This window comes from Bubalus bubalis, chromosome 2 (assembly GCF_019923935.1).
Source record: "Bubalus bubalis isolate 160015118507 breed Murrah chromosome 2, NDDB_SH_1, whole genome shotgun sequence".
In the NCBI taxonomy this organism is placed as follows: Eukaryota; Metazoa; Chordata; class Mammalia; order Artiodactyla; family Bovidae; genus Bubalus; species Bubalus bubalis.
In genome coordinates this window covers 112408497-112421967 of record NC_059158.1, presented here as the reverse complement: position 1 = coordinate 112421967, position 13471 = coordinate 112408497, and the positions used below count along the sequence as shown (strand labels likewise).

The 13471-nt window shown below is 37.9% G+C and overlaps 1 protein-coding gene across 3 annotated transcripts in view; it reads left to right on the top strand.

The window, feature by feature from the left end:
• Nucleotides 1–13471, top strand: part of THSD7B (thrombospondin type 1 domain containing 7B) — a 1246259-nt gene that overhangs the window by 572854 nt on the left and 659934 nt on the right. For all 3 annotated transcript variants that reach the window (XM_044935904.2, XM_025276961.3, XM_045164228.1), the window contains exon 5: nucleotides 3942–4111. In XM_044935904.2, the coding sequence (XP_044791839.2) occupies nucleotides 3942–4111 (170 nt within the window). The remainder of the gene's footprint in view (nucleotides 1–3941; nucleotides 4112–13471) is intronic.

The window sequence follows — 13471 nt, the reverse complement described above, 5'->3', positions numbered from 1 at the left end:
TATTGGGTTTATATTTTATTTTTCTCTTTAACTGTTCTTATCTCCTGAAAATGCTAGAATTTGACCCTATGTGACCACAGTGTTCAAATTCTAACGGCGTGCCTTAGTCCATGGGGTCGCAAAGAGTTGGACATGACTGAGTGACTTAACTAAACTGAACCTAACTGATGATATTCTTAACAAGTCTCTTTATAGACGTGTTGGGAAGACTATATGAAGTTATACACCTAGATTGGTTAATGTGGTGCCTGTAACAGACTTAGCATGCAGAAAACTTTGATTGTTATTATTGCTTTGGGTGTATGTCATGATATCCTAGAAGCCTTAATAAATGAAAGCCTTGTCTCTGCTGTTCAGTCAGGCCATGTGACAAGACAAATGGATCCATTCATGAGGGGCTACATTCATGAGAGGCTACATTCATGAGGGGCTACATTCATGAGGCGCTATGAGGATCGACTAATTGGTTTCATGTCATGGCCATTTACTTTACTTGAGACATTTGTATAGTTGGTTTCAAAGTGTTCTTTATCGACAAGAGGCAGGATCTTGGCCTTTGAGACACCTCCTATTTCTCTCTTAAGCAGAAGGACAAAGTAAGACTTGAAAGGCAGCAGAGTTGGGAGAGAGAGGGTGGAAAGGCCTGGTCTTTGATGTGGACTTGGACATTAAAGAGAATGTCCCTGGCAGTCAGGAAGCCAAGTTTTCCAGAGGCTGGAGGGCTATTCCTGTCACAGCCTCTAAGGGAGATAACAGGCAACATTTAGCTGAGAAGACTCCTTTGATTTCTTATTCTGTCAGATCCTAGAGACACTTTCTCAGGTTAGATGAGTTCAGAATGTTCAGTTTTCCTGGCGTCTAGGTGATTTGTGACTGAACATACTGCACTTGAAAAGAAATAAAAATAAAAAAGCAAAGACTATGAAAAGACTGGCATGTTAAAAAGGAATATGGAAGTCCTTCACTAGTGTGCTTTTTCCTTTGCTTCTTGCTAGGTTGGTATTTTCTCTGAGGTAGTAAGCAATAGCAATCATGATAAATGTCTTCTTTTTTCTTTTTTTTTTTTGAGAATTTGTTGTTTGTCAGTGAATGGAGTTTGGGTGTTTTTGGTTAAAGAGCTACGAACAGGGTTTTTGTTACTTTATAGAAAACCATAGTCATTAAACTTTTCTTTTCATTTATCTCTAAAATGACTCCCAAAGTTCCTCCATTGCTAATTCTTATAGGGTCATGATAAATTAATTGAAAAAGCAGTTTATGCAGCACAGCCCATTCCTTTCAAACAAGTGAACAAATTTCTGTGACTTGCTATGATTTTAAATGCTCTAAGTTTCTTTTATGTTCTTTACTGAATTTTGATTCTTGGAGGTAAGATTATGGCATTCTTGGATCCCTAATATTAATTTCTGATAAAATCAATTAAGTTCTCATAAGTACAATGTTGGGGGTGTGTGTGTGTGTTTTCTATGTCAGCAGGAGACCAAAAAACAGGTGTAAAAGGATGTAAAAAAGGGAATTAACATTTACTGAACATTTGTTATGTGCGTTGATCCACATTCAGTGTTATTACCCTTATTTTACAGTTAGGAAAATAGAACTGAGCCAAAGTCACATGACTAGTAAATGGAAAGGCTCAGATTCAAACCATGTCTGTTTGATTCCAAAGCATGCTTGTCGTCCACACCTTACTGCACCTTTTCCCCACCTTATTTGCTATAGGAGCCTTAGGGTAGGACTGCATCTGACCTCCTTAACAGCTAGAGAGCCCTTTTAGGCAATCAGTGGGGGAAGAGGATTTGAAATAAGAATGTGGTAACTGTCCAACTAACCCACCCCACCACACTGTGCCTTGCCTTAGAGTCCAGAGACAAGAGAACTTACCTGTGCCCTGAGACTCAGAAACACAAGGGACAAGCCTTCTGCCTGAGTGACCATGGAGTCTAGGTGACCCCTCTGTTTAGTGAGGAGAAAGAGCTTTGGATCATCACCTCTGGAGAAGGACCATCTCTGGGAAGACTTAGACTTTCCTCAATCTTTCATGCCCAGGAATTAGAAAAATATTATTGTCTATATTCACCTAGTGTAAGCAGGACTTAGCTCGACACTTCAGACTCTTGTCCAGCTCTCTGACTGATTTTCACTTGGAAAACCCTGTGAAAATGAAGTAGTGAGGCAAAGGGAGCAGAATCCTGTTACAACAAACCCCACAGGATTATCCAAATTCTTTTACTACAATGGGCTTTTCACAAGACTGATGAGCCTCAGTTTTCAAGCTTTTTAGAATGACAACCCTCCTTGTCTAGGACTTTGCTCACTCTTAGGTACTTTAGAGATTTGCTTCCTGATTTTGATGTCTGTTAGTTGATTTCGATTTTACTCTAGTTTTTATAAGGCCAGGGCCTTGGTGAGGCATGTTTATTTTTTAGTGCTATTTTTTTCTTTGAACAATCCCCAAACTGAGAAATTTTTTCTAAAATATGAAGTGGGACAGCAGATATGAGAATGTTCTTAGGTTTGGTTTGTTACTCCAGTAACTAAGGAATCTGCTGATGTTTATGTGAATTCTGTTGGGTTATTTTAATGCTATGGGCTTGAGGAATGCTCTCATTAACCACAAAAGTAGATTCTGTCTGAATTCATTCTCTAGGTATGAATGTTGTATTATTATCATTGTTTTATTTTCTGTAAGTTGTGTAGAAACTTCATTATGTCTTCCCCTTTATTTGTGTGCGCATGTGCATGTCTATCGTTGTGTATCTCAATCAGTTGTAAACCAAGAAGACATATTCTAAGTCAGTATAACAATGGTATGCCTGTAAATGTGTGAAAAAAAGAAAAACACTCACCAATTAAATATAGTGGTGCATGGAAGCTGAGCATCAAAGAATTGATGCTTTTGAACTGTGGTGTTGGAGAAGACTTTTGAGAGTCCCTTGGACAGCAAGGATATCAAACCAGTCAAAACTAACGGAAATCAGTCTTGAATATTCATTAGAAGAACTGATGCTGAAGCTGAAGCTCCAATACTTTGGCCACCTGATTCAAAGAACTGATTCACTGGAAAAGACCCTGATGCTGGGAAAGATTGAAGGCAGGAAGAGAAGGGGATGACAGAGGATGAAATGATTGGATGGCATCACTGACTCGATGGACATGAGTTTGAGCAAGCTCCAGGAGCTGGTGATGGACAGGGAAGCCTGGTGTGCTGCAGTCCATGGGGTCACAAAGAATTGGACACGACTGAATGACTAAACTGAACTGAACTGATGGTGAACTCATTTTTAATACATATACCTTTATTCCAATGGGGTCGAACTGATAGAAATACCTGTATCAATAAGGTTGACAAGTTGGAGGTAGTCTCTGTTCATTTAAAATAATATACTCAAACATTCATACACTGTCCTACTAATTAAAAAAGAAAGCTCAACTTTCACACAAAGTCATCTAAAAGTTTGTGGAATTAAGCCCCATGATGAGTCCACCTGCTAGGAATTAAGCTCATTTAGTTTCCAGCTCCTTCCTCTAATTTTTTTGGCCATGCTGCGTGGCATGTGGGATCTTAGTTCCCCAGCTATGGATCAAACCCACACCTGTTGCATTAGAAGCATAGAGTATTAATCACTGGACTACCAGGGTCCTTTCTCTGATTCTTTATTTGCTTAGAACTTTAAGTCTGAGATATCTCTACTATTTACCCATTTTTCCTTCATTCAATCTTCTGGTCCTGTGCTATTAGCATGATAGACTGCCTACTTTTTCTCAAGGAAATAAAAGAGGTTTAGTATTCAAAGCTGGTAAATGTCTTTATCCATAGGCAACGATTTGATACTAGAAAGAGAGATGATTACATACATTTGATGTCAATAACTTAAGTTTCCTGTGGAATTCTGTGTTTTCCTTACTTCTTCTTCTTCTTTTAAACAAATCACACCAAACAGGTATTCCTGGAAGACCTCTGAATGGAAAGAATGCCAAGTCTCTCTCCTTCTCGAGCAGCAGTACCTCCATTGGCATGAGACGGGACCCATTTGTGGAGGTGGGATCCAGACCCGAGAGGTGTACTGTGCCCAGAGCACACCAGCGTCCACAGCACAGAGGGCCAAGGAAGGTAGGCAGCCAGTACTGGGGCCAGAGTCTGCTGCTGATTGGAATGGAAATGCATTCCAACACCATCTCCTCATATTCTCCTTGGTATAATGGACCTTCAGCATTCACAAATGTAAAATTTTATTGCCTATTTGCCAACTATCCTTAAGTTCTGCTACTTGCAATAGTTAGGAATAGTTAAAAAATACTAGTGATAATAATTTCCTCATTGGAAGGGATCATTGTGAAAATTAAATGAGAAAATAGACCTAAGATCAGGAACAGAAATGAATGCAGCATGCTAAGGGGCTAGTATGCTGGAGTCAGCCAGTTGGCAAAGAAGTAGTAACAGTCTTTTTCTTTTTTTCTATAAGAGAGGTTTTTTTGTGAATGTGCGAACGTCTACGGACATATCATTTTCAGATATCAAGGATCCGTTCTCTTATTGCCAGAGTTTAAATAATAAGAAAACAATAAGGAAGAAAGTGGGGGAGGAAAGACAACTTTGTCCATGGTAGGCTCTCATTAGGTGTATACAGTCCTTTTGTTTCAGAGTTTGGCACGGTGATAACATATAAGAACTGAAAAACTGGCCCAGATTTACTTAAGTCAATGGATTGAAAAGCCAAGAGTATGCGGTAATGCTTCCAGTCTAGAAAAAATGTATGGTCTGTACCAGACACATTGGAGGGGCACTCAGCAGTGCCCGCTATAGAAGTGGTCAAGATGGAAATGCTTCCTTGAAAATGTGCATGTACGTTTCTCTACTGTCGAACTTGGTTAGGGAGAGAGATGTGCGCTTTCTTATTGTGGAGATATATCCATTTTATCCTGTGACATTTTTCACCAGATGCCTTTTTTTGTGACATGGCCTCTCATCATTTCAGAGGGCATGACCATAGCCTTCTATGATTCACTGCATGACTAATAGAGGGGTCATCCTTACAGACTCCTTAGAATTTGCTTCAACAATTGAAGTTACAGTGCTGCATTTATAGGGCTAGAATTATTTAATAGGTAAATTTTTTTCCTTCTCTAATGTCTCTTTTGGAAAGTGAAAATTTACACACTTTCTTTTCCAGGATAGACATGACTATGCTTACTTTTCTAAATTTGGAGGAATAGAATTTAGATTAAAAAAATTCAAATTTTTCTTTCAGACCTTGGTGATCTTTCTATTTCATTTTCTCTTTCTTCTCCTTTATTGTTGTCTACAATAATAGGGTCTTCAGGGGTCAAAACATATATAAAATTTTTTTAGAATTGATATATTATGATCTATTTTCAGCTTCAATATTGAATCTTCTATTGACATCTTCCTCAAGTTTCTTTAGTAAAAATAGTTTTCTTATCTTATGGATCAATTATTTCTAAAGTTTTTTCCAACCTTAGTCTTTCCAGCTTTCTTAATGGAAACATGCTGGGCAGGAAGTTTGTAATTAGGAGGAAATTGGAAAGATGGTGTTCTAGAGTTGGGAATCATATGCTACATGTTGGGAAATGTTAAGTAGAGGAAGGATGTTAAGTGCACATTTAGCAGCCTGTTAAGCCCCAGTACAATATTCTTCAAGCACCTGGAAAAGAGGAAAAAAATCTTAGGACAAGGCATACTTCTAAATTAATACTTTGGTTCACATGGAAGCAGAAAGTGATTATAAAGCCTAAGCTTGGTAACCCAGGTCTTGGGGGGTAGTTGGTGGAGGTGCTTAGATGTGGGGACAAGATACATACCCATGGATGTATATGATGAAACTATGTATTCTTGTAGAAATTTGAATAAAGTAGTCAAACTGTTGCTGCATTGGAAAATACAGGACAGCCATATTGGATTAAAGGCATGGTATAGCTTACAACTTATATTTGTAGTCATTAACAAAGGTCTGATTTTGCTGTTGTGTGGAAGTGAACCAGAAATATTATTTATTAGATTTGTTTCTTATAAATGCTTTCATTTTCTACTGTTACCATTTATGGATTGTTGTTTAGTCACTAAGTTGTGTCTGACTCTTTTGCGACCCCATAGACTATAGTCCATTAGGCCCCTCTATCCATGGGATATCTCAGGTAAGAATACTGAAGTGGGTTGCCATTTCCTCCAGGGGATCTTCCTGACCCAGGTATCCAACCTGTGTCTCCTGCTTGGCAGGCTTATTCTTTACCACAGAGCCGCCTGGGAAGCCTGTTATTTATGGATATACCTTGACAAATCTGGCAATGTGAAAATTTCTTCTAGGGTCAGGTGAAATACAAGAAAACAATTGAATTGCAATTATAAGAGACCAAAGAGTGTGTTTGCCTAATTAAAGAGGCAGAATTTAAATATTTCTAACCTTTCTGCTAATGCAGTAACAAAGGCCAAACTTGGTAACTTTTTTTTTTTTTTACAGTTCCATTTTTGTGAAGATCAGCTTTTTCGTGTTTTTGTTTTGTTTTTTTTTCCCATTATTGTGTCAGATTTTGTTTTGAAGGGAGAGGGACATTTAATGGCATTGATTTTGGTAAACTTTTCTCAGTCACAATTGACTTTCCCACCAAGTTAAGTTTATCTTTGGCTCCAGAATATTCTGCTTACTTTCTGGAGTGGAATTTCTTGATTCTTCTTCCTTGGAAATCCCACCATCCACTGTTAACTAGCTGCTCTGCATTCCAAGAACCTGTTCTTAGAGGAATCTACCATCTTCAATAAATAAATAAATAAGGTTTATTTCCAGGTTCTCTCATGAGATAAGATGCAATAGAATTTCTAAATACCAGAAGAAAAAAAAAATTGAAAAGGCTACTAATTCTCTCCCAAGGTCCTCCGAGTCTCATTCTGGCTGGTGAGGCTGAATTAGAATCTCAGTGCAGTTCTGTTGCCAGCTTATCCTTGTTGATACCCAGTTCTCCATTTGACCTCAGTTCATTGCATGTGTAGTAGTAGTATAATATGGCGTATTTACCTGGTTCTGCTATTCATTGACCATGTGGTGTTTTAATTGCAACAAAATTAATGCTGTAATATTGAATATGAGAAGTGTTGCTAATAATAGTAACAAGCCAAGCCAATAGTAATAGTAATAGCCAAGTCAGTGTGAATCAAACTATAGCAGAACATTTATTATTTTGTTTTCCAGTTGCTATTGTAGTAGAGAAAATTGTTTTTCTCTTTTATAATTCAGAAGCACCTGCAAGAGTGATGCTTACCTATAAATCTAAACACTTGGATTCGTTGAAACCATTTTCTTCTTGCCCCTTTCTTAGGTGAAATTAAAACCACTCAGCCTACATTCAAGAGTCATTTCTCAGATGGTAAAATGTTGAAACAAGGGCCGTACCATCATTAATCTAATAGAGACAGGGAAAAATGTATTTCATTCAAGACAGTGTGGCCTAGAGATTGGCATATCAACAAATGCAGGTTGAAATAGCATAGAGATATAATATATTTATATGGTGAATAAAACAAAACAGAAACCTAAAAAAGAAAGACTAGAAAAAGATACGGGTGTCGTGGCAGTCAAGCAGAATATTACCTAGATATTTTCCCATCTTTTAGATTTATTGTTTGCCATTAAATGAACTCAACTTCTTCAGAACGGACACAGTTTAGCTTTTAATTTTTAAGTATATTTACTTGACCACTCCACACCAGTTAAGAGTAAATAGTTCTTGAGAGTCCTATGTCTTTATGCAGCTAGGCCCAGAGTTGGCATTAAGGCAGTACATGATATGTTCTAGTTTTAAATATGCGGGTTTGCTGAGTAAAAAAATGGATGACAGTCACACATCCATTTTTTTCCCCCAAATGATTTGTTATGTACTAGCTATATTTTAGGGCATGTCCTAGACACAGGAATTATAAAGATGCCTCATTAACTTATAGTCTTTTAATTGTGACAACAGTTGTACGAACAATTATGCTATAGTGTCTTAGGTTGTGTGTTTCAGTAATCTTACATAATATGTTGTTGTTGTTGTTCAATTGCTCAGTTATATCCAACTCTTTGCAACCCTCATGAATTGCAGCATGCTAGGCTGTAATATATATGTGTGTATATGTGTATATGTATGTATATGCATATGTTATATATATGATGTTGTTGTTTAGTCACCAATTCATGTCCAACTCTTCTGCTACCCTATGGATTATAGTCTGCCAGGCTCCTCAGTCTGTGGGATTTCCCAGTCAAGAATATTGGAATGGATTGCCATTTCCTTCACCAGGGGATATTCCCAACCCAGGAATTGAACCTGGGCCTCCTGCACTGCAGGCAGATTATTGCTGAGCAACTGGGTAAGCCCCATATATATGGCATAGTTAGAACTATTTAATGGTGCCTAACATTAATCTTCACAATGCATATGATGCTTAAAGAGAGTTTGGAGAATCAACAGGAGAAAGTACTCTAAGTCGAGACTGGGAGAACAGATGAAAATATGTAGAAATGTTTATATTCAACAGTGGCATGTGAACTGTTATAAGAGGAGCATAGGAAGTTAGATAACACTTAAAAACTAGGCTCTGAGAAGAACATTACATAATGATTAAGGTATCATTCCAAGACAAAGATACAACAATGTATATGCATGCAACATAGGAACACCTGAATACATAAAGGGAATAACAACAGACATAAAGGGAGTAATTGACAGAAACATAATAATAGTTGGGGACTTTAAGATCCCACTTACATGAATGGACAGATCAGACAGAAAATCAGTAAGGAATCACAGACCTTAAATAACGCATTAGGCCAATGGACTTAATAGATATTAGTAGATCTATAGAGCATCCAGTCCCAAAACAGCAAAAAAACAAACAAACAAAAACATTCCTTTCAAGTGTACATTGAGCACTTAAGCAGGATAGACCACATGCTAGGGAATAAAATGTCTCATTAAATTCAAGAACATTAGAGTAATATCATGCATCTTTTCTGGCCACAAAGATATGACTCTAATGAATCAACTACAAGAAAAAAACTCAGAAAATATAAAGACATGGAGGTTAAATAATATGCTACTGAACAGCCACTGAAAAAATAAGATATAAAAATACTTGGAAACAAATGAAAACAAACAAATAAACTAAAAAGCACAATGATCTGACACCTATGGGACACAGCAAAAGCAGTTCTGAGAGAGAAATTTGTGGGAATTGCAAGTCTATGTCAGCTATTTGTAAGGCCTCCTCTGACAACCACATTGCCTTCTTGCATTTCTTTTTCTTGGGGATGGTTTTGGTCACCACCTCCTGTACAATGTTCTGAAGCTCTGTCCATAGTTCTTTAGGCACTCTGTCTACCAGATCGAGTCCCTTGAATCTATTCATCACCTCTACTGTATAATCATAAATTATTTGATTTAGGTAATACCTGAATGGCCTAGTGGCTTTCCCTACTTTTTTCAGTTTAAGTCTGAATTTTGCAACAAGATGCTGATGATCTGAGCCACAGATCTTGTTTTTGCTGACTGTATAGAGCTTCTACATCTTTGGCTGCCAAGAATATAATCAATGTGACTTCGGTGCTGGCCATCTGGTGATGTCCATGTGTAGAGTCATCTCTTGTGTTGTTGGAAGAGAGTGTTTGCTATGACCAGTGCATTCTCTTGGCAAAATTGTTAGCCTTTGCCTTGCTTCATTTTGTCCTCCAAAGCCAAACTTGTCTGTTACTCCAGGTATCTCTTGACTTCCTACTTTTGTATTTCAGTCCCTTGTGATGAAAAGGGACATCCTTTTTTGGTGTTAATTCTTGGAAGTCTTGTAGGTCTTCATAGAACTATTCAACTTCAGCTTCTGCAGCATTATTGGTTGGCACATAGATTTGGATTACTGTGATGTTGAATAGTTTGCCGTGGAAACAAACAGATCATTCTGTCGTTTTTGAGATTGCAACCAAGTGCTGCATTTCAGACTCTTTTATTGACTATGAGGTCTACTCCATTCCTTCTAAGGGATTCTTGCCCACAGTAGTAGATATAATGGTCATCTGAATTCACCCATTCCTGTCCATTTTAGTTCACTGATTCCTAAAATGTCAATGTTTACTCTTGCTGTCTCATTTGACCACATTCAATTTACCTTAAATTATGGACCTAGCATTCCAGATTCCTATGCAATATTATTCTTTATAGCTTCAAACTTTACTTTCACTACCAGATGAAACCACAACTGGGCATTTCCACTTTGGTCAGCCTCTTCATTCTTTCTGTAGCTCTTTCTCTGCTCTTCCCCAGTAGTATATTGACCATCTACTGACTTGGGGGAGGGGTCATCTTTCAGTGTCATATTTTTACCTTTTCCTACTGTTCATCAAATTCTCAAGGCAAGAATAATGAAGTGCTTTGCCATTCCCTTCTCCAGTGGACTATGATATGTCAGGCCCTAACTAGCAGAGACATGGCCTTCAGCCACTTAATGTAGCTGGATGACATGCCTGGTGCCCTGGTTGTCCCATGCTGGTCCTTGTTAAACATGTAAACCTTCATTTTCCATTGCATATCGGTCAGTGTGTGCCCAAGGGTGGAGGCAAAGGCCCTGATGGAGTGGGTGGGAAGGGGGTCTGGGGAAGGGTGAAACTAATGTTGGAGGATGCCCAGGAGCGGAGGGTATCCTGGCCTCACCACTGCCTCTGTCGCCTACTGAATGCAGAGTTCCAGACAATAGCAAGGATAGATAAGGATAGATAAGAAAGCATCCTTAAGTGAACAATGCAAAGAAACAGAGGAAAACAGTAGAATGGGAAAGACTAGAGATATCTTTAATAAAATTGGAGATACCAAGGGAACATTTCATACAAAGATAGGCTCAGTAAAGGACAAAAACAGCAAGTACATAACAGAAGTAGAAGAGGTTAAGAAAAGGTGGACATTTCTCCAAAGAAGACATACAGATGGCTAACACACACATGAAAGATGCTCAACATCACTCATTATCAGAGAAATGCAAATCAAAACCACAGTGAGGTATCATTTCACGCCAGTCAGAATGGCTGCGATCCAAAAGTCTACAAGCAATAAATGCTGGAGAGGGTGTGGAGAAAAGGGAACCCTCTTACACTGTTGGTGGGAATGCAAACTAGTACAGCCACTATGGAGAACAGTGTGGAGATTCCTTTAAAAACTGGAAATAGAACTGCCTTATGACCCAGCAATCCCACTGCTGGGCATACACACTGAGGAAACCAGAAGGGAAAGAGACACGTGTACCCCAATGTTCATCGCAGCACTGTTTATAATAGCCAGGACATGGAAGCAACCTAGATGTGCATCAGCAGATGAATGGATAAGAAAGCAGTGGTACATATACACAATGGAGTACTACTCAGCCATTAAAAGGAATACATTTGAATCAGTTCTAATGAGGTGGATGAAATTGGAGCTGATTATACAGAGTGAAGTAAGCCAGAAAGAAAAACACCAATACAGTATACTAATGCATATATATGGAATTTAGAAAGATGGTAATGATAACCCTGTATGCGAGACAGCAAAAGAGACACAGATGTATAGAACAGTCTTTTGGACTCTGTGGGAGAGGGAGGTGGGGGGATGATTTGGGAGAATGGCATTGAAACGTATAATATCATATATGAAACGAATCGCCAGTCCAGGTTCGATGCATGATACTGGTTGCTTGGGGCTGGTGCACTGGGATGACCCAGAGGGATGGTACGGGGAGGGAGGAGGGTGGGGGGTTCAGGATGGGGAATATGTGTATACCCGTGGTGGATTCATGTTGATGTATGGCAAAACCAATACAATATTGTAAAGTAATTAACCTCCAATTGAAATAAACAAATTTATATTAAAAAAAAAAGTTGGCAAGAATAAACTGAAGAACTGTACAAAAAAGCTCTTAATAACCCAGATGACCACGATAGTGTGGTCACCCACATAAAGCCAGACATCCTGGAGTGTAAAGTCAAGTGGGCCTTAGGAAGCATTACTACGAACAAAGTTAGTGGAGGGGATGGTATTCCAGCTGAGCTACTTCAAGTCCTAAAAGATGATGCCGTTAAAGCACTGCACTCATGCCAGCAATTTGGAAAACTAGCAGTGGCCTCAGGACTGGAAAAAGTCAGTTTTCATTCTAATCCCAAAGAAAAGTAATACCAAAAAATGTTCAAATTACCATACAAATTGCACTCATTTCACATACTAGCAAGATTATGTTCAAAATTCTTCAAACTAGGTTTCAGCAGCATGTGAACTGAGAACTTCCAGATGTACTTCTTAGAAGAAAATATAGGCAGAACACTCTTTGCCATAAATCATAGCAATATTTTTGTATCTGTCTTCTAAGGCAAAAATAAACATAAAAGCAAAAATGGGACTTCCCTGGCAGTCCAGTGGTTAAACCTTTGCCTACCAGTGCAGGGGGTACAGGTTTGATTCCCGGTTGGGAAACTGGGATCTCACAGCCCTTGTGGCCAAAAATCCGAAACATATAAGAAGAAGAAGGAATATTGAAACAAATTCACTTACATTTAAAAAAAATTGTCCACAAAAAGTCTTTAAAAGAAATAAAAGGAAAAATAAATGGGGCATATTAAATTTAATAGTTTTTGCACAGCAAAGGAAACCATCAGTGAAATAAAAAGCCAGCCTACTGAATTGGAGAAAATATGTGCAAATGATGTGGACAATGAGGGGTTATTATCCAAAATATATAAGCAGCTCATACAACATGACTTCAAAAAAAATAAATCATCCAATTAAAAAATAGAAGACATGAATAGACACTTTTCCAAAGGAGGCATACAAATGGCCAAGAGACACATGATAAGATGTGCAACATCATTAATCATCAGAGAAATACAAATCAAAACCACAATGAGATATCCCCATATACCTGTCAGAATGACCATAGTCAAAAAGACCAGAGATAACAAATATTGGCTAAGATCTAGAGAAAAGGGAACCCTCATAAACTCTTGATGGGAGTGTAAATTGGTACAGCTTCTGTGACAAGCAACATTGAAGCTTCTCAGAAAACTAAAAATAGAACAAACCTATGATCCAGCTATTTCACTCCTGGGTATATATCTGAAGAAAGCAAAACACTAATTTAAAAAGGTATATGCATGTCAGTGTTCACTGTGCATTATTTATAATAGCCAAGTTATGAAATCAACCTAAAAGTTCATCAAGTGTATGAGTGAATAAAGAAGATTTATACATTTATACAATGAAATACTTTTCAGCCATATAAAAGAATGAAAACTTTCTGTTTGTAGAAACATGGGTATATTTGGAGAATATTATGTTTATTGAAATAAATCAGGGAAAGACAAATAGTGTATAATGTTATATGTGGAATATAAACTATAAAACAAATGGATGAATATAAAAAACATAAATAGACTCAGATATTGAAAACATCTTAATAGTGGGAAGAGGC